The sequence below is a fragment of the Podarcis bocagei genome (assembly GCF_964188305.1).
Source record: "Podarcis bocagei genome assembly, chromosome: W".
Taxonomy (NCBI): domain Eukaryota; kingdom Metazoa; phylum Chordata; class Lepidosauria; order Squamata; family Lacertidae; genus Podarcis; species Podarcis bocagei.
In genome coordinates, this window is record NC_138131.1 from 92,629,575 (window position 1) to 92,655,546 (window position 25,972).

General features: G+C 41.8%; 1 protein-coding gene and 1 long non-coding RNA gene across 7 annotated transcripts in view; one reads left to right on the forward strand and one right to left on the reverse strand.

The window, feature by feature from the left end:
* The window catches only part of LOC308578260 (receptor-type tyrosine-protein phosphatase epsilon-like), a 28,952-nt gene extending 24,651 nt beyond the window's left edge, over nt 1–4,301 (forward strand). For all 4 annotated transcript variants that reach the window (XM_081178506.1, XM_081178507.1, XM_081178508.1 and 1 more), the window contains exons 15-18: nt 1,084–1,209; nt 1,477–1,628; nt 2,634–2,769; nt 3,599–4,301. In XM_081178506.1, the coding sequence (XP_081034632.1) occupies nt 1,084–1,209; nt 1,477–1,628; nt 2,634–2,769; nt 3,599–3,673 (489 nt within the window). In that variant the 3' untranslated portion in view covers nt 3,674–4,301. The remainder of the gene's footprint in view (nt 1–1,083; nt 1,210–1,476; nt 1,629–2,633; nt 2,770–3,598) is intronic.
* Nucleotides 19–20,442, reverse strand: LOC308578263. Of its 3 annotated transcripts, none has more exons than XR_014003845.1 (4): nt 20,365–20,442; nt 13,935–13,995; nt 1,235–1,282; nt 19–93 (listed from the first exon to the last, which is right to left on the reverse strand). It is a non-coding gene; the product is annotated as an uncharacterized lncRNA (long non-coding RNA). The 3 variants fall into 3 exon arrangements; XR_014003846.1 differs by lacking the exon at nt 20,365–20,442 and adding an exon at nt 19,400–19,529; XR_014003847.1 differs by lacking the exon at nt 20,365–20,442 and adding an exon at nt 19,162–19,214.
* Nucleotides 20,443–25,972: the final 5,530 nt, after the last annotated feature.

A 25,972-nucleotide genomic window follows, 5' to 3' on the forward strand; every position in this document is an offset into this window, starting at 1 on the left:
TGCCCAATTTAAAAAAAAAACAAACATATATTTTTATGAATAGCGTAAAGTGTGATGAGGAAATGAAATTTTTCTTCAGGACATTCCAACCCACTAAAAAAAAAAAAAAGAAAGATAATTAGCCTATAAATAGCCACAAATATGCTTCATACCACCAAATCTTAGCAAAGCCCAGCTGTGTTTAGCTGCAGAGTGCTGTGCAGACTGGGGACTTTGTGATGTCACTGTAGTGTTTTGCTGTTCTTATTCCTCACCCCACTTTTTTAAAAAAATGCTTTGCTCTTGAAAAAAGATTTCCAGGCTAGGAATGAGACATGTAGTAGCATGGTTTCTGATGCACACAGCTTCACGCGAATTGTACCTAACCTGGCTTGATGATCCTCAGTACTGAAAATTCAGACAAAAATTGTCACAATTCTAGGGAAAGTTACATATAATCAAGTCAATTGGGAAATCAATGGGAATTAAGTGTGCTCAACTGAGTGCTAAGATGTCAGTGGAGCTTAATAGTGCTTACTTAACGTCCTCTGGACTGCACTGCGTGTCAGCAGTTGCATGGTGTCAAGAAGTCTGCATGTTTGGTGCAGCATCAAACTACATTTCTTAACTTAAGGTGAGCTATAATGGGTTTTACAGTTATATCCATTTCAAGCGTTGCTGAAATCATTGTTAAGTCATTACAAAAGCAACTTGTGTTGTCATATGATTCGTGAAAGTTTTTAATGTGTCTTTCTAACTTTTCCCCTTTTTAAAAACTTTTCATTTGTCTCCCAAAGTACAGAAGTATTGCATGTCAAACATATGCTTGTGTGACATCAATTTCACATAGAAAACAGGCATCAACTAAAACATGGAGAATGTAGAACTTCCTGTATTTTTCTTCTTCTGTTCAGTACTCAGATACAGGGGCATTAAATAGTTATTCTATATAATATGTAATGTGCGATTGGAGGGAGGGGAAGGAGACAGGAACTAGTTCTTACTAATGTTTTTGAGGAACCAGTGCTGTATCTGCATGAATATATTTCAACCAAGAAGTTCTGGAAGCAGCATTCATTCCCTTTTCTTCCCTCAATGTTACAGGAAAAATGTTTTCAATACTGGCCATCAGAGGGATCTGTTACTTATGGAGAGATTACCATCGAGATAAAGATTGACTCACTGGCTGATGCCATAAGCGTCAGGGACTTCCTGATTATGCACAATCAGGTATTAATGATAACATTTTAAATACGTCTGTGTCCGCTGTGGTTTTCTGAACTTCAGGGTTGCTTAAAGCCAACTGAAATGTAAATTTAGCTCAATTTAGATTACTCGTTAAAATCCTCTTACCTTATATAAATCACATGATTAAGTTACATTGACCATATATGAAAAGGTTCCTATAGATAAGAAGGTATGTAGCTGGCTTCCAGTGTTCCGTTCCACTCTTGAAGCTGCATTGAATTTGTGGTTTTCTTGCTTTTGAATGACCAGGAGAAGCTGGGCAGACTTGTCCGACAGTTTCATTTTCATGGATGGCCTGAAATTGGAATTCCTGCTGAAGGGAAGGGAATGATTGACCTCATTGCAGCTGTCCAAAAGCAGCAACAGCAGACAGGAAACCATCCCATTACAGTGCACTGCAGGTAAATAGTTTTGTATTTTATTTTGCTCTATACTCCTTTGCTTGTTTGTAAGTTTGCAATATTTCTATTCTGCCCATCAATATTTCCATGACAAATATTTACAAAAATGTAAAAATATATTTACAATTTTTTTAAAAAAGACAATAATTTTCTATAAAAAACATACACATTTACCAATCTAGTAGCCTTGAAACGATTTTCTGTACTCTGGGAGTTTAAGAGGGAATGGACAACTATGACAAGATACTCAGTTATCAGAAATGGGGCATTTGTCAGCAAAGCTTTAATTTCACTTTCCTAGAGTGATAAAGTGATATTAAATAAAGTGATATTACACAAAGTGATCAGCAATGGGGAACCTCTTGGCCATGGACCTAATTAGGTCTGCCTGGCTTCTGAATTTGGGCTGCAAGACCATTTTGGGCAAACTACACTCACCTACCAGTCACCTATTGTCATAAGATGTCAGCTACGGAGATCTGCTTTTGTTGGATAAACTGTGTTCATGATTTTGAAGCCCAATTTCTTATTAGCTAGAACTATAATTCATACATTACGTTAGCTTCAGTGTGTAATGCACAGCAGTCAGTCACATAGTGATAGTCAGGCTCTGGCTGCTGAGACAAGGATGTTTCTAAGAGTTTCCAGAAGTGCTAGGAACTATGTTTATATATTGGTAGTTTAGAAACAGCATGATGTAAACATTTATGCACATAAAGTGATTGCAAGATTAAGGTTGGGTGGTTGAAAAATTTAGACGTGAGTTTATATTTCAAGAAAGTTTTCCTTGGCTAGTAGAACTAAATTCCGTTATCTGCATGAAAATGTTTATATTAAGCAAATTGGCATAATTTATTCTGCTTCTGCCAGTCCTTGGAAAGAACAATGAGGCAATGCAGGGATTCTTCTAAGTAGCAGGGAATCAATTCAGGGTGTATTTTCACTGTATTGAATATGGATTTGGTAATATAACCTGTTAAAGAAAAAAAAGTATATGTATTATAGTGCTGGAGCTGGAAGAACAGGTACATTCATTGCACTCGGCAATATTCTGGAGCGAGTCAAAGCTGAGGGTCTCTTAGATGTATTTCAAGCTGTGAAGAGTTTACGACTGCAAAGACCACATATGGTGCAAACACTGGTATGTTGTTTTAACCACAAAAATATTTGTCAAAAGGATAATAGGATGTTGGTATTTGAGCAAAGTGTCACAACACAGGACTTGGGTGTTCACAAATACATGTCGTGCCAATGCTTAGTCATGTTGCAAAGCCACACCACAACAACTTTTGAAACTGCTGAATAGCCTCTGCACAGTGCTATAGGGTATCTTGGATTTTGGGGGGCGGGGGAGAGGAGTGTACAGCTGGTCCTCTGAACAGCTAATAGCAGTGGCAAGATCCAAATATCATTGCATACTTTTGCAATCAAGGAATTACGGCAAGGGTGGCCTCCCTGTATATAATGGGCAGATTAATTAGAGCTGGTTATTTGTGCTCTGCTTGCCTCTCACAGTTGTTTTTAAAAACAATAGCAATAGTCAGGTTTACATATGTGTCCTGGTATCAGAATATAGCCATTTTTAGCTGTCTTTTGATGGCTCCCCTACCCTGAGAGGCAGGCTATAACTAATTAAAATGAAAAAGTAAATGGGAAACTTCTTGATTTGACAGTGACTCCTGATAGGATTTATGTTTTTTTTAAATGCTCCCATTGGGCTCACTGTCCACCTCTCATTCAAAGTCTGCTTTCTCAGTGAACCAACTGTTGTTGTTGTTGTTTTAGTTATATTTTAAAATTAATTATGCTACCACCTGCAAAAAAGAAAGTGTTTTAACAGGATAAGAAATTAAAAATGTTGTCTGTGAGATATGATTATGTTCTAGTTTAGAGTTAAACATGCTTCACTGGAATTGTTATGATTCAGAGAAATTTTCATCAGAGTAAATGTATTCTTCTTCTCTTTTCAGGAACAGTATGAATTCTGCTACAAAGTGGTACAAGATTTCATTGACATATTTTCTGATTATGCCAATTTCAAGTGAAAACTCCTGCCTTATTATTATTAATTTAATCATCTGTACAGAGATTTGTAAATCATGTTAATTTATTTCCATTGACTTTTTAAAAACTCTAAATGTACATACTACCATGTTTGGCTTGCTCGGAATGCCTCCTTAGATGTATAAATTATTCAAGACTTTTACTCTCTGATCCAAAGGAGCATGCGCAGAACTGTTTCAAAAAAAAAACCAAAAAAAACCACCTGAAGAACCTGTTTGATTCCAGAGTCCCACTTTCCTTCCCAAACAGCCAAACAGCAGGATTGCTATTGTTTTGAAATGCTCAACATGTGCAGCTTCAGCACATAAAATAGGGGAGCTGCACATCTAGCACACTTTTGCATGTGGGACACCCCATTCAGCTGGGGATATATGTGCAAAGGCTGTGTCTGTGTATCTAGTTCCCCAAGCTGGATCAAGGTGATCTTTAAGTTTTGCATAACAGATGGCCGTGTACAATATATCACAGTATAAACTATTATAAAAATAGGGCACAATCCAGCCTATGTTAGGCATATTCAATACCCACAGATTTCAGTGGGTGTATTAAGCTTATGCTTAAATTTTTCCCATTGAAGTTAATGGGATTTGGAGTCCAGTTAATGGTCTGGGAGCAGTTGATGCTGCAGCACTGCTGAAGCTAAGTGTGCATGGATCTGATCAGCCCCTTGGATGGGAGTCCATCGAAGAACAGGAAATAAATACTTTTAAAATTCATTAATGGGACTTCAAAAATGCTTGGTTTTGGCTGGATCATACCCATATTTTCCCCTGAACATCTATGAAATTCTGACTTTTACTTTTTACTTTTTAACTTTTAGATGACTTATAAAATAACCCGTGTTTATAAAGCAGAGGAATAAGAGTAAATAGGCTGGATCCAAATCCGCGCACATGACAATTATTTCTCTTAGAGCAAGTTCCACACAATGGCCACATGCTACTAGGAAACACTGTGTGAACCCCACTGAAATGAGTGTGGCCACCCAAGAGCATATGCATTTGCTTGCTGCATTCATCTCAGTATTTGCAGAGTATTCTTTTTTCGGTTGTGGCGGTGTTTTGATGCTTTTATGTTCATCAGCACCTTGCTCCACTTGTAAACCTATTGATGCTAATGTGAACTGCTGACTGTGGAAGACACTATTTGAGGTGCTCTAGAAAGTTGGTTAATATTCTACAACTATTAATCTTAACGGTCAATAGCCAGGTTATATCTGTTTGCTTTTTTTTGTATTTTTAAAGCATTCTTCCTGTTAAGCACAACTCATTCAGTGGATTATATATAATGGTACATGAATCCTCCACAAGCAACTGTCTAAGATTTTGAACCTTAGCAAAAAACATAAAACGTATAATTATTTTTGAAGACAAGATTCTCTAGATAGTTCTGTTATAATTGCAAGCTGTAACTTAGCACCATAATGCAAATACTGAGTTCGTTGAATTCAGTTAAATAATCTTAAAAGATCACCTTAAGTTATTTAACCTGATATAATTTTTAAAAAAGAAATATTAACATAAAGTAACATATTTAATGTAGGTTAATTAATCAATATTTTGAAACTATTTTGTATTTTGAAAAGAAAGAGGTTCTGTTCTTGCTATCACAAAAAGGTATATTGCCAGATAGAAAGCAAATATATAAAGGAAAACATATACTTTCAATTTAAAACAATCTAGCTTAAGATAGTTATGGCTAAGCACTACTGAAAGCAACACAACTTCAGTAATTACATAGTGGCAAACTTGCTTCACTGGTGTCAGTGGAGTATAGTCATGACAAATCTTTAGCTGAATCAGGGAATAGCATCTACTGAAGTCAAGACATTTACTTCCAAGTCCTTAGAATACTGGTGTTAGTGTTCAATTAAGGACACAGATAAATACACTTGTGCTCCTTTAGTGTTGGTGGTACTTAATGGGAATGAACAGTGTCCTGAATTGTGTTCCTACAAATGGTGTGGTACTCAATGCCAGTATGCTTTCAGACCTCCTATATGACCTATTATTTCACAATTTTCTTCCTTATTGTAAGTATACAGAACTATCCCAGGAGTGTAGCCAATGAAGTATGGACATGTAGGAGTGCCCACAAAATTTGGGTTTGGGCTGTTGGTGCACAACTGACCATTTACTGTTAGGGCACAAAACCCATTTGTTTTGAACTGACTTGTATGATGGGTTGCTTCCTAGGGTTTTTACTTTAATGGCTGTGACTATATATAAAGCCCCATGTGGCAATGTCATCGTCTGGACAAAACTAGCTTTGGAGAAAAATGACAAAACACACAGTACATTTTATATCTATTGCTCCCATCTTTTTAGAAGGCATAAATTAAAGAGCACAAGTACAAAAGAATAATTTGTATATAAATGTCTAATATGCAATAGTTTGGGCTTGTTCATTGGTGGTTTTTTTAATACAACAAGGAAAGCCTTATTGACAACTATGTAGACTTTAACCTGGTCATTACATTTCAGCTCCTGCATTATTTTAATCTATGTTCATTTTAATACACGACTGGAAGAAAGGTGGATACTTTTAGCAATTCAGAGGATTGCAAGGTGTCCACATGAGTCTTTTACTTACCGACTTTTAATTGAAAACAGTTCAGGTTAGTCTATAAGCACACTGTTTTTAAAGCACTGCCATTTTATTGCTTGTGTCTTCCCAGTAATGCACTTCTGTAAATCTATATGTATATGTACAGTTGTTATGCACTTAATGAATAGAATTTATTGTAAGAGGTGATTGATGTTAAGCTCTCTAAGCCCCAAAGCAAACACCATTATTTGGTTAAGAGTTGAATGTAAAATAAGCTTTCTATCATAATAAGTTTGGAAATCCAAACTCCAAAATGTGAGGAATGAACAGTCCAATACACTATGGACCCAAATCTGTGAGCACATTAACAGATGAAGATAGGTTTTTTAAAACCACTGTTTCTACCCACCAGTTTAGAAGCTGCTTCCGACAGCCTTAAGAGTGTCAGACGCTTTCTAATGCAGTACAAATTGTGTGGAAACTGCTGTTTTCAAAATACTGGGGTTTTGACAAAACCATAATCATATTCTTCCTAATATCTCTATTTTTGTTACAATAGAGACATGTGCTAGTCCTGGTATTGAGTTTTTGACTACTGGATATTAGTAACACCTTTAGGTCCTGGTGAATATGTCCCCTCGGTTTTCTTGGCTCCTTGATGAATGGCCTCTCTGCACTTAGCCAAAGTATCTTATTTAGCTTGATAACACAAAAATAGTCTTTACAGTTACCAATTTAGTCTCCGTCTTCTAATTTCCCACTTCCTAGCTTTCAGTAAACCTAGAATAGCATAGGTAGCTGCTGTTCCCTCATCCATGACACTGGAATTCCTTGCTTCTCTTAGTATCAGTCCAGTACCCCTTCCTTGACCTCTGACCAGCATCCATAGCTGTAACTGTGAAATCTGCTTAAGGGAAAGCATTGCAGTTGTTCCTTTTTAAATTATCCAAACAAAGTCATTTTCAGATGTAGAGAAAAATCCTGCCTTGGTGGAAGGAAGTAATTATTAGATAATATTTCTAATAGCATCCAGAACTCTCTTAATTTGTTGCTTGTTCTGTAAAGCAATATTTAAAAACGTAAGATGTGGACCAGAAATGCACATAGCGGAATCCATTAATGAAGTAGGGATGTTTTAACTTTTCTTATATTTACCCAAGTGAAGCCAGAATACTTGGGGTGAGGCTCATTTTGGTAATACTAATATGAGTGCACTTAAAATGGAGCAGCTTTCCTCCCCCAATGTGGAATAATTTCTATACTCAACAGTTTCAGATAATTCCGTGGGATTAAATTCTCTGAAGTAATCTGAAGCACAAAACCTTCTCTGTGGCTTTGTTGGATTCCCTTCAGACAATCTAGTTCTACTAGGTTCTCCCATTTGGTGATGACAAGACTTGCCACAGTTGAGGAAATACTGTGCTAAACCCAGCCAAATCACTTTTAATCACAACTAATCTGTTTTATGAGGTTGGTGAATTGCAACTTTAGAAAGCTTGTTTTTCACTTCAAGGTGTTTAGTCAAATAAGACTGTGATACTTCGTACAATGGTATAACAAACATATTTATGGGTTTCCACACTTAATTTTTTTTACATTGCATGAGATTGCATTAATAAATGCCAAACAGTGATTAGAAATTTATATGTTCTGATCTGCATATCTAGTCACTATGTGACTCAACTTATTGTCTTGTGTGACAGTGGACATTGATTGCCAAAGCTCTTAAGTACATGCTTAACTCAGAAACAGTGCACAAATAGTAATATTGTTAAAGCAGTTTATTTCGAAGTATGTTTCTAGAAACTCGGGGTTCCTTATCAATTTATCAGGGAGTCAACAATAGCCCTATTTGTGTGTTAAAACCCTCATGCGATTTTACTTGCGTAAGGAGAGGGCAGGGGCGTGTCAGCTCCCCAACTTTACCCTCCACGAGGCTGGATGTCTACTATATGCATGTAGATCCAGTGTGATTTAGAACCTTGCACAATCAGCATCATGTGGAGAGCTAACACTAATGCAGCAGCATCCTGGCTACAGATCTTTGCCCTCCAATGCATGGAGGGAGCAGGCCAGCACTCCCTTTATTGCATCTGCTTTTTAATGCCTTGCAAGGACTAACAACAAGATAAAGAACTGTAACTTAGCTAACCAAAAGGCATCTTATCATTTGTTACTGATACTTTCCTGGAAAGTATAGCAGCAGAGGAGACATGTCCTTTGCAGGCCTGGCACCAGGGATTAGTAAAATCTGCAGGGCCCCCTCTAATAGTTTATATACATAAATTTGCTTTAAAAACAAACAAGAGCAGTGCGCACACAGGCATGCAAATAGTTAATGTGGGGGGGGGGGAAATGCAGCTGTGTGGGGAAAGGAAGGCTCTGGTCTTGACCTTCTGTTGCCTGTATGACAGCCAAGGTCATACTATTCTATACCGTACTTGGATTCCTTGCTCCCCTGATTGCCACAGGATTTGCAGAGCCCACAATCAGCCACAACGTTCAGGATTAACTCCTCCTTGGCACTGTTGCAGAAGTTGGGAGAGCCTAAGCTCACAGTTTGCCTGGTCTCCCATGTTACCAGTAGTGGATGCTGTATCAGGCAGAGCAGGCTCCGTGCTCCCAACTCATCTGCTGTTAGAGCCAGCCCATCCGCACGCCCCATTTAGTCAGCCAGCTAGCCCTCTGCATGGAGCTTAGGAGCAAAAGAAGATATTGGAGGGAGCCCTGCTCATGCATTCAAAAGAACACCTGAGCTTGAAACAGTCCAGGAGTGTGTGCACCAGCCCCGCCTCCAGTATCCTCATGTGTGCCATCTCCACTCTCTCCTCTCCTGAGGTTTGAGCAGAAATATCTGCAGCAATATTCTAGCTGCATTCAGAAATTCCCTGCAGACCTTTGTGCTCAGAGCTCAAAAGGTTGGGAGTAGGAAGCATGCAGAGGGTTACTGGGGGAAAGGGCAGCACTGCATCCCTGTGACCCTACGCAATTTGAACTCTCATGCACTCTTTTGAATGCATGAAGTATGTACTCTCTTGTATTTGATGTGGATGTGTATCTCTGCGTGTTCAGGCCTCCTGCTGTCTCTTGCATGGGGTCCAAAGAATCCTGGAAACAGCCCTGGTGCTGTGGGACATACATGCTCTGTATAGAGGCCAGCTAGTCTCACTACGCAAATTTAAGAGGGTGACACAATGCACTCCAGAATTCCCTGCAACACACAACATAGTTCTTGGCAGACAACTCAGTGTGGAAAGCATTTCTTGATGCAAGCAAGTTTTGAAATCTTGTACTAAGTAAGATACTTAATGGCTTGGGTTAATCAGGCCCAACAGAAGAATGCCTGCTGTATTGATTAGTGTTTTGAAAATGACTTTTATGAATTGGTTTTTAAAGGAATTTGAACATCTTTGTTTCCAGCATTTGAAAATGTTTTCATTACGCAGTATCATTTTTAGTATGTTGCTACTGAACCTTATTCTGTATATGCAAAACTATATTTAATTTATGTCAAGATCTTTATAATATATGTATGTATTATACAGTGATATTTTCTTTTATTACATTTATAATTTGATCTTGCTGTATTTATAATGCCAGTGAATGTTGCTGAATTATTTGTATATGCAAATCGCAAGATCTAATAATTCTGATGCAAGAACAAGGTTTCATTTTTATTTTCAGGCTGCATTTCTTTCTTTAAATCTCTTAATTTCATTCCTCTACTATTTGCTCGTTTAAACTAAATACAGCAATGGTGCAAAGGACATAAAATCCCTTACTTAAATTACTTCCCAGAACTTTAAAAACTCTAGCTATTTGACTCAGAGCACTGTTCTGACAAAAAAAAAAGTTAAAAATGAAGCATTATACATATAACATTAATTTGCAACAGCAATTTATCTTCTCAACCAGAACACGCTTATTTATTCTAAGTAATCTGAATAAAAGTAATCATTATTCTCAGTTGTTCCAATGGATTATACAAAAGTAAATGTAATCTTCCTAGGCAGTACATTTTGGTCTACTTGAAACAAATATAGCCATGGCAGGCATTTTAGACCTTGTCTACACATGCATCAAAACGGATTTGGGAGGGTTAGACTGGACTGCAGGAGCAGAAACATGGTGGTGATGGGGAATGGCATAAAAAGGACATGGTGCACTTTTGTGTGTGCCAAGAGAGATGGTTCTGTTGCATATTTTAGATTTCTGAAAGAGAATGATACGTTTATGTTAAAACATCTTTCCTTTGAAGGAAGTACAAAAGGAATCCAGCAGTGTCTGGACAGTATGTCCTCTCCCTTTCTCCTCTCTGGTGCTGCCTGTGTTACAGGCAGTGTTCCACTTCAGACTGCAAATAGGTGGTCACATTTATAATGCTCCCCTATGTGCAAAACTCCTTCATGAGTAGAAAACAACTGGGAACAAGCTGTTCTAGAACCATTCTTCCTGGTAATGCTGCTTTTACTCGCAGGGTGTTTTAATATGCTGGAGCATTCAAATCTGGGGTGTCCATGGATAGTTTAACATGGTTGCATCCTGTCTCCTTCCTCAGCATTCTTTCTACACTCATATTGCTTTATGTGGAGACCATATCCTAGTTTGCTTCAGTCACTGCTCTGGATTTAGTAGGGTACTATTTTCTATAATTCAAAGGCACACACCACTGATATCTCAGCTATGTGGACAATATTGTATCCTGATTAGATATAATCTAATTAGACTGGATTTCATTGGAGCATAAAACTGGACAGAACCATTTATTTGGGCTAACGATTTCTTTACTCATATCAAAACCATTCTATGGTATTTGTATTTACCAAATGTTCCTAAATGTCCTGCCTTGAGGCGATCCACAGTTGTCCAATGTTACTTTCACTAATAGGATCCTGCTGTAAGATCTTCACCCAAGAAGTTCCAGAAATTGTTACACTGCAGATTACCTTCATCATGCTTTTAGTTGGTAGAACCCTGTTTGCTGGGGAGGTTTTCTGATGGGAGGTAGATAGCTACTCATAGCCATTGTAAAAGAGTGTCTGAATTCTATGAAAACACACAGACACACACAAAGTCACAAAGTTACAATTTTCAATTACATCCCTGTTGTGAAATTAACATATAGCAGCTATCAATCAGAGCCTATTGCTTGTAGTTCTTGAAGAATCAACTATTTTAGAAGATTTATTTTTTAAAAAAATTAAAAATCCTTTCAGTCACCAAGCAGTAGATAACTGCATGGTGTCTCACATAACTGAAATCCAGATCTGCCATCACCATGAGAAAACTACTTGTGAATTTCCATGAGCAAGTTCTTCATTTCTGACAGTTCCTTGTTTAATTCTTGGTAACCTAATTCCACAGACTATGGAAAAAAGCTTATAAAATTGACTACATGGGATGTCAGTGCTTGAAAGAATTTAAAATGTTTCCAATCTATTTTGGCCCTGTTGAGATCTCGTTTTTAGAAGTCTGATTCTGAATATTGAAAACCTGTAAATTGGTAGATTCTTTAATTATCCAGTCTAGCATACATCTATTCACTTTGCCAGAACATGTGTAAACAAAGACCACTGTAGCTGGATTATAAGTGACTTTCTCGGGATCATTCCCAGAATTTCTTACTACCCAGGCTATATAGTTTTATTTGAAACTGCAGTGGCAGACCTCATGAGATTTGTAGTCTGTTTTCTGAACATCCTCTATGGCTTTGATAATAGTGTATTTAAAAAGAATACATTAGTAAAAGTAATATTCTATATTATATTTGATCTAATAAAACACAGAACTCTTGTGGGAGAAGGGCAGTTGAAAGAAAAAAATCTCGACAATTTGTTACCATTTTTTATATCAAATAAAATATCTTGATGTTTTGGAGTTCTGTTTCCCCAGGTAATTTGCTACACTTTGCACTTTTATCATCTAAAAGATAGATAGATTAATTATTTGAAAGGACTTTAAATCTGAATTTAATATGAGCTTCTTATAAAGCATATTCATAAATGCATGCAAGAATCATGTCTCTGAGCTTTTGATTTGTGTCTTACAAATAGAAATAAAAAATACTTTTGATGCAGTTTTTATGAAATAGTTACTGATAAACCATACCTTCCTCAAATACTGGCATTCAGATTACACTATCTAGATATCTAGAATGAAAAAAATAAATGGCTATAGCTTATGCCAGTAACTGTCCTTAGCTAGAAAATAAAATGTGCAGACCCATCTTTCTCAAAAATGAAAACACATAGAGTTCTAAATAAAATAAAATAAGATTAGACCAACTCCCATCTAGTCCAGCATCCTGTACTCATAGTGGACAACCAACTATGGTTTCATGTGGGAAGTCTTTGAGAAGGACAGGAGCACAACAGCAGTGTCTCCCAGCAACTGATATGTAGAAGCATACTGCTTTTGACAGTGGAAGTAATACAGTCATGATAGCTCTTATTCCATACATTTGTCCAGTGTCCTTTTCAAGCTATCCAAGTTGATGGCCAACACTACATCTTGCAATCATGAATTCCATAGTCTAAGCACGTGCTGTGTGACATAGTTCCTTTTGTCGGTCCTGAATCTTTCAGCATTCTAGTTTGGTGGATGGCCCACGTTCTAGTACATGTGAGAAGGATAGACACGTCTCTCTAACCGAGGGGTAGTCAACCTTTTTATAACTACCGCCCACTAATGCATCTTTCTTGATGGTAAAATTTCCTTACCACCCACCAGTGCTTGATGGAAGGAGGATTCAGCTTGTGCCATAGAACCCCTACCGCCCACCTAGAATTCGGAAATGCTCACTAGTGGGCGGTGGGGACCAGGTTGAAAACCCCTGCTCTTACCAGTTTCTGCACACCATGCATAATTTTATACAACTCTATCATGCTCCACCATACCTTTTTCTGAACTAAAAAGTTCCAAATGTTGTAATCTTGTTCCAGCTCTCTGATCATTTTGGTTAGCTCCTCCCTTTTCCACCTCAACAATATCCTTTTCCAGCTCAACACAGTATTCCAGTGCTGTCACCATACATTATTGGACCTGTATCTTCCTGGTAGCAGACAACAGGACCATGAGACAGGTGTAAAATACTCAAGCAAGAGTTTTATTTACAACCTTACAAACACAAAGCATGTGGGTGTTCTCTTTTGCAGGCTAATGCAAACTGCAACTTCTCCTTTTGTACCCATCACCAGCTGTACCTAATCAGTCTAGAAAACCACACCATGAACTCACAGAAACAGTTCTTAAAGTTACAACAATCTTTTCTGTTTCTTTGCAGAATGACTCCTACCATAGATTTGTGTAACAGCATTATGATATTGACAGTTTTATTTTCAAACCCTGTCCTGATGAATCCTAATTTTCATACCTGCCACACACTGACTCAACATTTTCATTAAGCTAAGATCTCGTTCCTCATAAGTCACTGCCATTTCAGACCCCATAAATGCATATATGAAAAGTTAGAACTCCCCCTGCAATGTACATCACTTTAGAATTGTTTGCATTTATTGCACTGGCCATTTTAATTCCCACTATCCCAGTCTGGATAGATCCTCTTGTAGCTAATTTGCAAATCCATTTTTCTTCTTACAAACCTGAACAATTTGGTGTCAACAGCAAATCTGGTGACCTCACTGCTCACCCCTAACCCCAGGTTATTTATGAACAAGTTCAAAAGTGGAGTCTTACCAAGAATCTTGGGGGACTTGGCTTTCTACATCTCTCCATTGGGAGAACTGTCCATTTATTCCTGAGAAGGGAAGGTGACCTTCATTACTTCATGAAAAGCAGCGAAACTTCAAACACTCAGGGGACTCTTCTGAGAAGCTTTTCTTGGTCACTTCTCCCTGTTCTTTAACCAGTTACTGATCCATAAGAGGACTGCCTCCATAGCTGGTCTCCATTTTATTTCACCTCTTTTTATTGTTGGTTTTAATGTTTTTGGTAATTTGCTCCTCAAATTCTTTTTTAAATCCCTTATTGTTTGCAACCCCCCCCCCAAGGGCTGTGCTCCCTTTGCCAAATGAGAACAAAAAATAAGTATTTTTTCTGAATGAAGCCTTCTCCAATAGCTTCTCTGACTTTCCTCATTAACCACCCTGGCATTAGTGGTATCTCTCCTTATAAACTTGGTTCACTTATCTGTAAGTCGTAACATACTGGTAAAAAATCCTGAATGTGTGCTAAAGGCTTGGTGTCTTTCTTTTTTTATTACAGTAAAACTATAGTGAAGTTACTTTGCAGCATTATTTCTGCAGAAAATCCTTTCTTTTGAGTGCACTCCTATGCAGCAAGCCTTGGCATGTACCGTATTTTTCGCACCATAGGACGCACTTTTCCCGTCTTAAAAACTAAGGGGAAAAGTCTGTGCGTCCTATAGAGCGAATGCAGGGAGGAGGCAGGCAGGAAAAGCCCTCAAGAGCCCCACACAAGCTTCGCGCGGCTCTTGCGGGCTTTTCCCCAAGAGGGAGAAGGGACTGACGCCGCCAGTCAGTCCCTTCTCCCTCCTCTAGAAAAGCCTTGCACAACCTCTCCAGCCGGGGGGAGGCTTCGCAAGGCTAAAGAGGAAGCCAGGGCAGCGAGCGCGATGCATCCCGTTCGCTGCCCTGGCTTCCTCTTTAGACTTGCGCGCCTCTCCAGCGGGGGTGGTGGGGGTGGGAGGCTTCGCAAGGCTAAAGAGGAGCCAGGGCAGCGAGCGCGATCCATCCCGTTCGCTGCCTGGCTTCCCCTTTAGACTTGCGCGCCTCTCCGGGGGTGGGGGTGGGGAGGAAGCCAGGCAGCGAACGGGATGGATCGCGCTCGCTGCCTGGCTTCCCCTTTAGACTTGCGCGCCTCTCCGGGGGTGGGGGGGGGTGGGAGGCTTCGCATGTCTAAAGGGGAAGCCAGGGCAGCGAGCGCGATCCATCCCGTTCGCTGCCTGGCTTCCCCTTTAGACTTGCGCGCCTCTCCGGGGGTGGGGGGTGGGTGGGAGGAAGCCAGGCAGCGAACGGGATGGATCGCGCTCGCTGCCTGGCTTCCCCTTTAGACTTGCGCGCCTCTCCGGGGGTGGGGGGGGGGTGGGAGGCTTCGCATGTCTAAAGGGGAAGCCAGGGCAGCGAGCGCGATCCATCCCGTTCGCTGCCTGGCTTCCCCTTTAGACTTGCGCGCCTCTCCGGGGGTGGGGGGGGGGTGGGAGGAAGCCAGGCAGCGAACGGGATGGATCGCGCTCGCTGCCTGGCTTCCCCTTTAGACTTGCGCGCCTCTCCGGGGGTGGGGGGGGGTGGGAGGCTTCGCATGTCTAAAGGGGAAGCCAGGGCAGCGAGCGCGATCCATCCCGTTCGCTGCCTGGCTTCCCCTTTGGACTTGCGCGCCTCTCCGGGGGTGGGGGGTGGTGGGAGGAAGCCAGGGCAGCGAGCGCGATCCATCCCGTTCACTGCCCTGGCTTCCTCTTTAGCCTTGCGTGCCTCTCCAGCCGCAAGAGATCTACCAGAGGTAGATCTTAACCCTTGCCTCACCTGGGAGCTTCTCTGGGCAGGAATTCCCTCAGCTTAAGTGAGGTGGGGGAAGTGTGGCAAGTAGGGGGGTACCTACCTAGACACTGAAGCCACATGTCTCTCAGATGAAAATTGGGAGTGGGCATTGTGTGAAGTGCTCTGATGGTGTTTCCTGCTTGGCAGGGGGTTGGACTCGATGGCCCTTGTGGTCTATTCCAATTCTATGATTCTATGATTCTAAGTGGCTGTGGATCTCCTGCTGCAGAACTGTAGGACTGTATAGAGTTGGGAGGGCCACCTGAGGGTCATCTAGCCCAGCCCCCTCACAATGTAGGAATCACAGCTAAAGAACGCCAGGCAGATGGTCCCCCAACCGCTGCTTAAAAGCCTCCAGTGGTGGAGACCCCAAACACCTTCCGAGGTCATAGAATTGCAAGGTTGGAAGGGAACCCCAGGAGTCATCTAGTCCAGCCCCGGTGGACAGCGGGCGCAATCCATCCCGTTGCACAAGACTAAAGATGCTGTGCAAGGCTAAAGAGGAAGCCAGGGCAGTGGGTGCCTGCCCTGGACTGCCTTGTCTTCTTCTTTAGCCGCGCTGGAGAGGTTTAGCTCCTGGCTGGAGAGGTTGCGCGGCTATGGATCCCGTGCGCTGTCTTGGCTTCTTTGCTCTTTGGGGCTGGTGGGGGAACCCGGGCTTCCCCCGCAGCCCCAAGAAGCTCTGGGTGAAGCAGACAGGCTGCGCACAGCCTGTCCGTTGCTCTTTGTGGCTGGGGGGAGGGATAATATTTTTTTCCTTGATTTCCCCCTCTAAAAACTAGGTGCGTCCTGTGGTCCGGTGCGTCCAATAGAGCGAAAAATACGGTACCTCATTCTCGAGATACTGAAAATATGTGAAAATATAATTCAGATAATTACAATTGTATGGTCAAAATGATTTGTTCCTACATGCTGGAGTGGTCGGACTAGGATCTGGGAGACCAGGGCTGGTATCCCCACTCAGCCATGAAGCTCACAAAGTGACCTTGGGCCAGTCACTGCCTCTCAGTAAAACTTACTACATAGGGTAGCTGTGGGTATTAAATGAGGAGGAGGAGAACCATGTATGTCAACTTGAGCTCCATGGAGAAAGAGATGGAATAGAAATGCAATAAATAAAATAAAATATCCTATTGTGATGTCCCTTATAACTGGCTCAAAGGTGCAACTTCCAAAAGCATGTTAAAGAGCAACTCTACCATGATAAAATGATGTACATTGTCAGCTATTTACTCAATTACTGTACACCCTTGCACATGACACAGTAGTAATTCCAGAATGGTGTATTTGTATAACTGGGACTGAAAAGTTATACTATTTTGAAAATAACTAGGTTTTACTAAGTTGACCACTCAAACTTTACATATTGTAATCTAATGGCAAATTGACACTGCAATCCTAACCATGTTTCGTCAGAGGTTAGTCCAATGGGAACTGGATTCAGTGGGGCTTAGCTTACTCTCAAGTAAATGGGGTCAGGATGGCCTAAGCTGGATCGTGCCAGTAGCTTTGCCACTTCAGAGTAATTTAATTCCAAAGTGAAGCTAACATTAACAAAGCTGTTTACACTGAACTACAACACATTTGAAGTGACTAAACATCATAGCCACATGAAAACAGCAAATGAGGCAAACTATAAAAATTACAAAAGCAAAGCACAAATGTCAAGAGATTTTGCTTTTTGAAAGATCTAAATATTAAAATGTTATGCCCTGCAGCAGAAAAGAAAGTATGACCTTGCTGAGCCTTTGCTTCCTTTGTGTATATATTCTGCTCACAAAAACTTTATTAACTTGATACTAGACCATATATTCTACAAAGGCAAACTACTGGAAGTAAGTTAATATGCAGCATATAAATTGCAACGTATATGCTATTAATTTTCAGTATCAACTACTTTTACACAAAAATATATATAATTCACACATATATCACCTCCTTACTAAATCATCAATATACAAACACCCAGAGGTGTACACAGGGTCCCTTGTGCCCTCCCCTGAAAAAAATAGCCTTATCGCAATACCACATTAGAAATTACTAGATTTCACATGACTCAAGTACTCAAAATGTCTGGAGTGAGGGTGAGGCGAGGCGAGGCAAGGAAGTTCCTTATAAGTCCTGTGGGGTTCAGTGGGGTTTACTCCCAGGTACCCTTAATTAAATATGCAGAAAAAATTAGCATACGGCACGTGGGAGGGAAAACAGCACTTCTGCAGACCATGCATACAGTTTCTGTGTAACAAGTGTACAATATTATACATTACTGGCCATGGGTGGAGTATCCTGTTTTCTCTCCTCAACACTCAAAGACATTTAGGTGTACACATACACTGTACATACTCATTTTGTTTCATTCATGTGTACAGAGTTTAGAATCTATAACTATCTCAATCACCTTTTAAATTTTAAAGCAGTTTTCCTCATCTGCTTTTGATTTTCACTTTTCCACTTTTTTGAATCTGATGACATAATGGAAAGTGGAAGTGGAAGCAGCTCAGACAAGACTAATGTAAGACGATACAGATATGAAATCAAAATGACTGCAGGTTTTATTCAGATTGAGGTTGGGGAGAAACCCTCCTCCAGGAAGCCTAATTGGGAGGGAGGATTGGTTTCTCTGTATATAATATAAATGTAAGAACGTTATCAAACAGCCCCCACTGGAGGCTTGCAGTGCCACATCACAAACCTGGATTTGAATGAAGTCAGGGCAGTATAGAGGAGCAAATGTGAAGGCAAGCTGCACAACAGCAGCATGGGAGTGAGGAAGGGAGGCACACTGAGAGGCAGAAAGCAGTGGTTTAAAGTTGTGGAAGTTTGAGTAAAGCAGAGATGGAGAAAATTGGGAAGAAAATGGTAACTTTCAACACCAGCAGAAATTTTAGTAAATTAGGGGTGGAAGGTTTAAAGCAGCCACTCCCCTCCACCCCTTTCAGTGTTTTCTCCCTTCTTGTTATCCTGAAACTTATCCCTTTTGCATTCCTCAGCTGTCTCATTTGAGAGAGATAAAGGATGTGGAGTCCTCAAATATTCTATAGTATTTTTTTGCAATGTATTTCACTCCTGGTTCTGCATGAAGTTCCAGATTTGATGTAGCAACTTAGAACAGATATTTTATTAGCAAGCACCCAAAATATACACAACATCCATCAACTGAGTCATCAACCTTCTCAAACTCAACAACCTAACTCACAAAATTCTGCTCATATTAAAAAAAGAAATGTGATGAAATTAGAACAGCCAGCCCAAAGGTTCAAGAGGCCCTACTCCTTGGACCAGAAACTAAGAAACAAAAATCTTTGCATTAAGACTCTTTTGAGATGGACATTTCTTCTATTTTGGTGGAAAGCGTACGAGTATGCTATTTATAAAATACTTTTTCTTTCAGCACCACTTTCACTTACTGCATCAGAAGGAGCTTCCCAATTTAGATAAATATTGAAACTAAGTAACAAAGGAGTCCACTTCCCATTCACTTCCCATTCATATATTGTCCAGGGAAACAAGAGGCTACTTTGTAAAAGAAAAAGAAAAGAAAACAGAAAAGAAAAAGTCAAACCAGCACACAAAGGCACAGGAAAATACTGTAATTATATTAAGCACCGGTATTTGATGGTAGCAGGAAGGATTATATATCTATACCTTTAGAAATTCAGAAGACTCCCATGCATCCCCTGTTGCATAAATGTAGAAAGCATTTCTTTATAAATGTAGAATGTATTTATACGTACTCTTCTTTCTGAGCTAAAATTTCAAATATTTGAAATAAACCAGGTATGTTTTAGACGTATCTCTTTGTAAGTAAAAGTAGCTAATTTTTTCTGACGTGTCGTTTACGTATGATTGAAAAGCTGCAGGAGTTCACCATGGAGTTCACCACTGCAGCGATCTTGCACAAAAAAAATGCGGGGAGGCACGGACGCGGGGGTGAAGATGCGAACAAGTGTACAGTGGGACTGCATAGGAGAAAGGGTTTTTCAGAAATGGGAGTTGGGATGGTGAAAAGCAAGCTTTAGCAGTTGCATGGGCTTGGGACGGGCTGCGTACAAAAGAGATGCTAAACTGGAGAACTTGAGGGTTACTTGTGTGGAACTGCAATTGTCAAATCCTGTATCATAGGATCCAACTCCTAGGGACCGAGGGGTCTTCTCCCCCCGTAAAACATTTGACGGCTGTCCCCCCCCCCAGTTGATGGGCATGTGCGTGCCCGCGTCATGTGCTGAGCGGGGCTTGCTTGGCCCCCCAATATTTCAGTCAAGTTGCCACACCCCTGTCATGTGTAGTCACGTGGGTGCCCCCCATCCTCCATTAATTTAGGGGGCGTGTCTGCCTTGGCAAGTTTTTCCATTTTCAAAAAAAGAAAATAGGGTAGGGGGAATAATAATAATAATAATAATAATAATAATAATAATAATACCGTAATAATGTATTACTTATACCCCGCCCATCTGGCTGGGTTTCCCCAGCCACTCTGGGCGGCTTCCAACAAAACACTAAAATTTCTTTTTCTTAAAATTCAATCATTGTACTTGGAAGTTCTTCAGCTACTTCATAAGCACTCAAAGTTGTCATTATATCCCCCCTGTTGTGCTATTTTTAAGCAGCACCTCAGAACAGAGGAGGAACGGCACCCTCATAAGCACGCCCATTGAGAAGACTTGAGTTCAGAGGCGCTTACTCGCAGGTAAGCGGCATTACGGCTGTCGTTGCGCCATATTTATGCTTCCGCAGAAACCATTCGGAAGTAGTCCCCACGCAGCCCGCTCCCCCCCGCCCCCCAGAAAGCTCATTTCAGTGTGGGAGTGGTGGTGGGGTAAGGAACATTCTTATATTTTATCGGTCTTCCAGGGCAGGGGACAACTAAGTTAAAAGAAAAGGCGGCAAAGTTTTGCGTGGCGGAGAGATACAGACCTGGAGTGAGGAGAGTTTTACGTCGGAGTTACGGACGTGACGACGTCAGAGCGGGGATTTCAATTAAGTGGGGAGTTAGGCGCTCGCGCGCACGCGGGTTTGTTACTCGGTTTGGACTGTTAGGGGGGAGAGAAGGGGAGAGCGAGAGGGTCCTGCGTATCCTCGTTGGCGGAGGACGCGCGCGCAGGTAAGGGACGTTCAGCCCGTGTGGGGAACGGGGGGGGGGCACGACCCAGACTCTTATTGCGGGGGGGGGGGAGAGAGAAGTTGGCAATGGGGGAAGGAGCATTCGCTGCCCACGGTGCTAAGGCTTGTTTGGGGGCGAGCGGTTGTGCCGGCAAAGCGAGTGAGTTGGCCCAACGGCCTCTTCTTTTTTAGAAGCGTCCCCTCTGTGCTGTTCGTAGGAGAGAGAGGCGTTGGGGGAAATGAGGGTGTCATTGAGGGGAATCAGTGAGATTTGGCGGCAGGGGCCCCTTTACCTTTACCTTTAGTTTTTCCCCTTAGAGCCTTCACAGCCAAGGCCGGATTTAGGTTTGATGAGGCGTTAAGCTACTGACGATAATGGGGCCCTTTATATGTCCAGCTGTCCTTTGTCAACAACAAATTGTCGCTGTTTTTTTGTGTTGAATATATGCTACATGGTAATTTATGGACCTAATAGGTATCTAAAGCCATTTGCTACTGTTGCTGTATATAGGTTGTATTTCATTTGTGTTGTTTTATGGAAAAAGGTAAAAGGCGGATCTACACGGATCCTCGTGAATTCATATGATTTTTTCATTCAAATTAAATAAAACCACCATGATACTGTAGACCATGTCTTACTCTGTAGAAAGCATCAAAAAAATCACGCATCCACTGTTTTGGGGGGGGGCGCAGGGGCGCAAAAACATGGTTAAAAAACACGGATCCTCATGGATCCTCATGATTTTTCCACTAGATCAGCCCACAGTCACCATCAGATCAAAGATCATGGCCATGGGCACAGCATCCACCACAAAAATCACGGATCCACGGCTTCCTAGCAAAACCGTGGCCCAAAAACGTGGTTTTGAAGCACGGATCTTCATGGATCTACACGCTTTTTGCATCGGCCCAACCCAAACTCACCGTCAAATCACATATCATAGTCAGGGGCACAGCCTACACCACAAATAACTCGGATCCACGCCTGCCTGGCCATGCCCCGGCCCAAAAACGTGGTTCCGAAGCACGGATCCTCATGAATCCTCATTATTTTTGCACTAGATCAGCCCAAAGTCACCATCAGATCAAACATCATGACCAGCAGCACAGCATGCAACACAAAAATCACGGATCCACGACTTCCTGGCGAAACCGTGGCCCAAAAACTTGGTTCCGAACCACGGATCCTCATGGATCTTCACACTTTTTGCATTGGGCCACTCCAAACTCACCATCAAATCACACATCATTCCCAGGGGCACAACCTGCCCCACAAAAATTACGGATCCATGGCTTCCTGGCCACTCCGTGGCCCAAAAACGTGGTTTTGAAGCACGGATCCTCATGGATCCTCACCCTTTTTGCACTATATCAGCCCAAAGTCACCGTCAAATCACACATGATTTCCAGGGGCACAGCCTGCACCACAAAAATCACGGATCCACGGCTTCCTGACCATACCGTGGCCCAAAAACGTGGTTTTGAAGCACGGATCCTCATGGATCCTCACGCTTTTTGCATTGGGCTGCCCCAAACTCACCGTCAAATCACACATGATGTCCGGAGGCACAGCCTGCCCCATAAAAATCACGGATCCACGGCTTCCTGGCCACTCCATGGCCCAAAAACGTGGTTTTCAAGCACGGATCCTCATGGATCCCACGCTTTTTGCATTGGGCTACCCCAAACTCACCTTCAAATCACACATCATTCCCAGGGGCACAGCTTACACCACAAAAATCACGGATCCACGGCTTCCTGGCCACTCCATGGCCCAAAAACTTGGTTTTCAAGCACGGATCCTCATGGATCCTCACCCTTTTTGCACTATATCAGCCCAAAGTCACCGTCAAATCACACATGATTTCCAGGGGCACAGCCTGCACCACAAAAATCACGGATCCACGGCTTCCTGACCATGTTGTTGTTGTTTAGTCGTTTAGTCGTGTCCGACTCTTCGTGACCCCATGGACCAGAGCACGCCAGGCACTTCTGTCCTCCACTGCCTCCCGCAGTTTGATCAAACTCATGCTGGTAGCTTCAAGAACACCATCCAACCATCTCATTCTCTGTCGTCCCCTTCTCCTTGTGCCCTCCATCTTTCCCAACATCAGGGTCTTTTCCAGGGAGTCTTCTCTTCTCATGAGGTGGCCAAAGTATTGGAGCCTCAGCTTCACGATCTGTCCTTCCAGTGAGCGCTCAGGGCTGATTTCCTTCAGAATGGAGAGGTTGGATCTTCTTGCAGTCCATGGGACTCTCAAGAGTCTCCTCCAGCACCATAATTCAAAAGCATCAATTCTTCGGCGATCAGCCTTCTTTATGGTCCAGCTCTCACTTCCATACATCACTACTGGGAAAACCATGGCTTTTACTATACGGACCTTTGTTGGCAAGGTGATGTCTCTGCTTTTTAAGATGTTGTCTAGGTTTGCCATCGCCTTTCTCCCAAGGAGCAGGCGTCTTTTAATTTCGTGGCTGCTGTCACCATCTGCTGTGATCATGGAGCCCAAGAAAGTAAAATCTCTCACTGCCTCCATTTCTTCCCCATCTATTTGCCAGGAGGTGATGGGCCCAGTGGCCATGATCTTCGTTTTTTTGATGTTGAGCTTCAGACCATATTTTGTGCTCTCCTCTTTCACCCTCATTAAAAGGTTCTTTAATTCCTCTTCACTTTCTGCCATCAAGGTTGTGTCATCTGCATATCTGAGGTTGTTGATATTTCTTCCGGCAATCTTAATTCCGGCTTGGGATTCATCCAGCCCAGCCTTTCGCATGATGAATTCTGCATATAAGTTAAATAAGCAGGGAGACAATATACAGCCTTGCCGTACTCCTTTCCCAATTTGGAACCAATCAGTTGTTCCATATCCAGTTCTAACTGTAGCTTCTTGTCCCACATAGAGATTTCGCAGGAGACAGATGAGGTGATCAGGCACTCCCATTTCTTTAAGAACTTGCCATAGTTTGCTGTGGTCAACACAGTCAAAGGCTTTTGCATAGTCAATGAAGCAGAAGTAGATGTCTTTCTGGAACTCTCTAGCTTTCTCCATAATCCAGCGCATGTTTGCAATTTGGTCTCTGGTTCCTCTGCCTCTTCTAAATCCAGCTTGCACTTCTGGGAGTTCTCGGTCCACATACTGCTTGAGCCTTCCTTGTAGAATTTTAAGCATAACCTTGCTAGCATGTGAAATGAGTGAAATTGTGCGGTAGTTGGAGCATTCTTTGGCACTTCCCTTCTTTGGGATTGGGATGTAGACTGATCTTCTCCAATCCTCTGGCCACTGCTGAGTTTTCCAAACTTGCTGGCATATTGAGTGTAGCACCTTAACAGCATCATCTTTTAAAATTTTAAACAGTTCAGCTGGAATACCATCACTTCCACTGGCCTTGTTATTTGCAGTGCTTTCTAAGGCCCATTTGACTTCACTCTCCAGGATGTCTGGCTCAAGGTCAGCAACCACACTATCTGGGGTGTACGAGACATCCATATCTTTCTGGTATAATTCCTCTGTGTATTCTTGCCACCTCTTCTTGATGTCTTCTGCGTCAGTTAGATCTTTACCACTTTTGTCCTTTATTATGGTAATCTTTGTACGAAATGTTCCTTTCATATTTCCGATTTTCTTGAACAGATCTCTGGTTCTTCCCATTCTGTTGCTTTCCTCTATTTCTTTGCATTGCTCGTTTAAGAAGGCCTTCTTGTCTCTCCTTGCTATTCTTTGGAAGTCTGCATTCAATTTCCTGTATCTTTCACTATCTCCCTCGCATTTTGCTTGCCTTCTCTCCCCCGCTATTTGTAAGGCCTCATTGGACAGCCACTTTGCTTTCTTGCATTTCTTTTTCATTGGGCTGGTTTTAGTTGCTGCCTCCTGTATAATGTTGCGAGCCTCCACCCATAGTTCTTCAGGCACTCTGTCCAGCAAATCTAAATCCTTAAACCTGTTCCTCACTTCCACTGTGTATTCATAAGGGATTTGGTTTAGATTGTATCTTACCTGTCCAGTGGTTTTTCCTACTTTCTTCAGTTTAAGCTTGAATTTTGCTATAAGGAGCTGATGATCTGAGCCACAGTCAGCTCCAGGTCTTGTTTTTGCTGACTGTATAGAGCTTCTCCATCTTTGGCTGCAGAGAATATAATCAATCTGATTTCGATGTTGCCCATCTGGGGATGTCCATGTGTAGAGTCGTCTCTTGTGTTGTTGGAAAAGCGTGTTTGTGATGACCAGCTTATTCTCTTGGCAGAACTCTATTAGCCTTTGCCCTGCTTCGTTTTGATCTCCAAGGCCAAACTTGCCTGTTGTTCCTTTTATCTCTTGATTCCCTACTTTAGCATTCCAATCCCCTATAATGAGCAGAACATCCTTCTTTGGTGTCACTTCTATAAGGTCTTGTAAGTCTTCATAGAATTGGTCAATTTCAGTTTCTTCAGCACCAGTAGTTGGTGCATAAACTTGGATTACTGTGATGTTAAAAGGTCTGCCTTGGATTCGTATCGAGATCATTCTATCATTTTTGAGACTGCATCCCAGTACAGCTTTCGCCACTCTTTTGTTGACTATGAGGGCCACTCCATTTCTCTTACGGGTTTCTTGCCCACAGTAGTAGATATGATAGTCATCCGAACTGAATTCGCCCATTCCCGTCCATTTTAGCTCACTGATGCCCAGGATGTCAATATTTATTCTCCCCATCTCATTTTTGACCACATCCAACTTACCCAGGTTCATGGTTCTTACATTCCAGGTTCCTATGCAATATTTTTCTTTACAGCATTGGACTTTCCTTTCGCTTCCATGCATATCCGCAACTGAGCGTCCTTTCGGCTTTGGCCCAGCCGCTTCATCAGCTCTGGATCTATTTGTACTTGTCCTCCGCTCTTCCCCAGTAGCATGTTGGACGCCTTCCGACCTGAGGGGCTCATCTTCCAGCGTCATAACTTTTATATGCCTGTTGTCTTTGTCCATGGAGTTTTCTTGGCAGGGATACTGGAGTGGCTTGCCGGTTCCTACTCCAGGTGGATCACGTTTGGTCAAAACTCTCCACTATGACCTGTTCATCTTGGGTGCCCTGCTCGGCGTAGTTCATAGCTTCTCTGAGTTCTTCAAGCCCCTTCGCCAC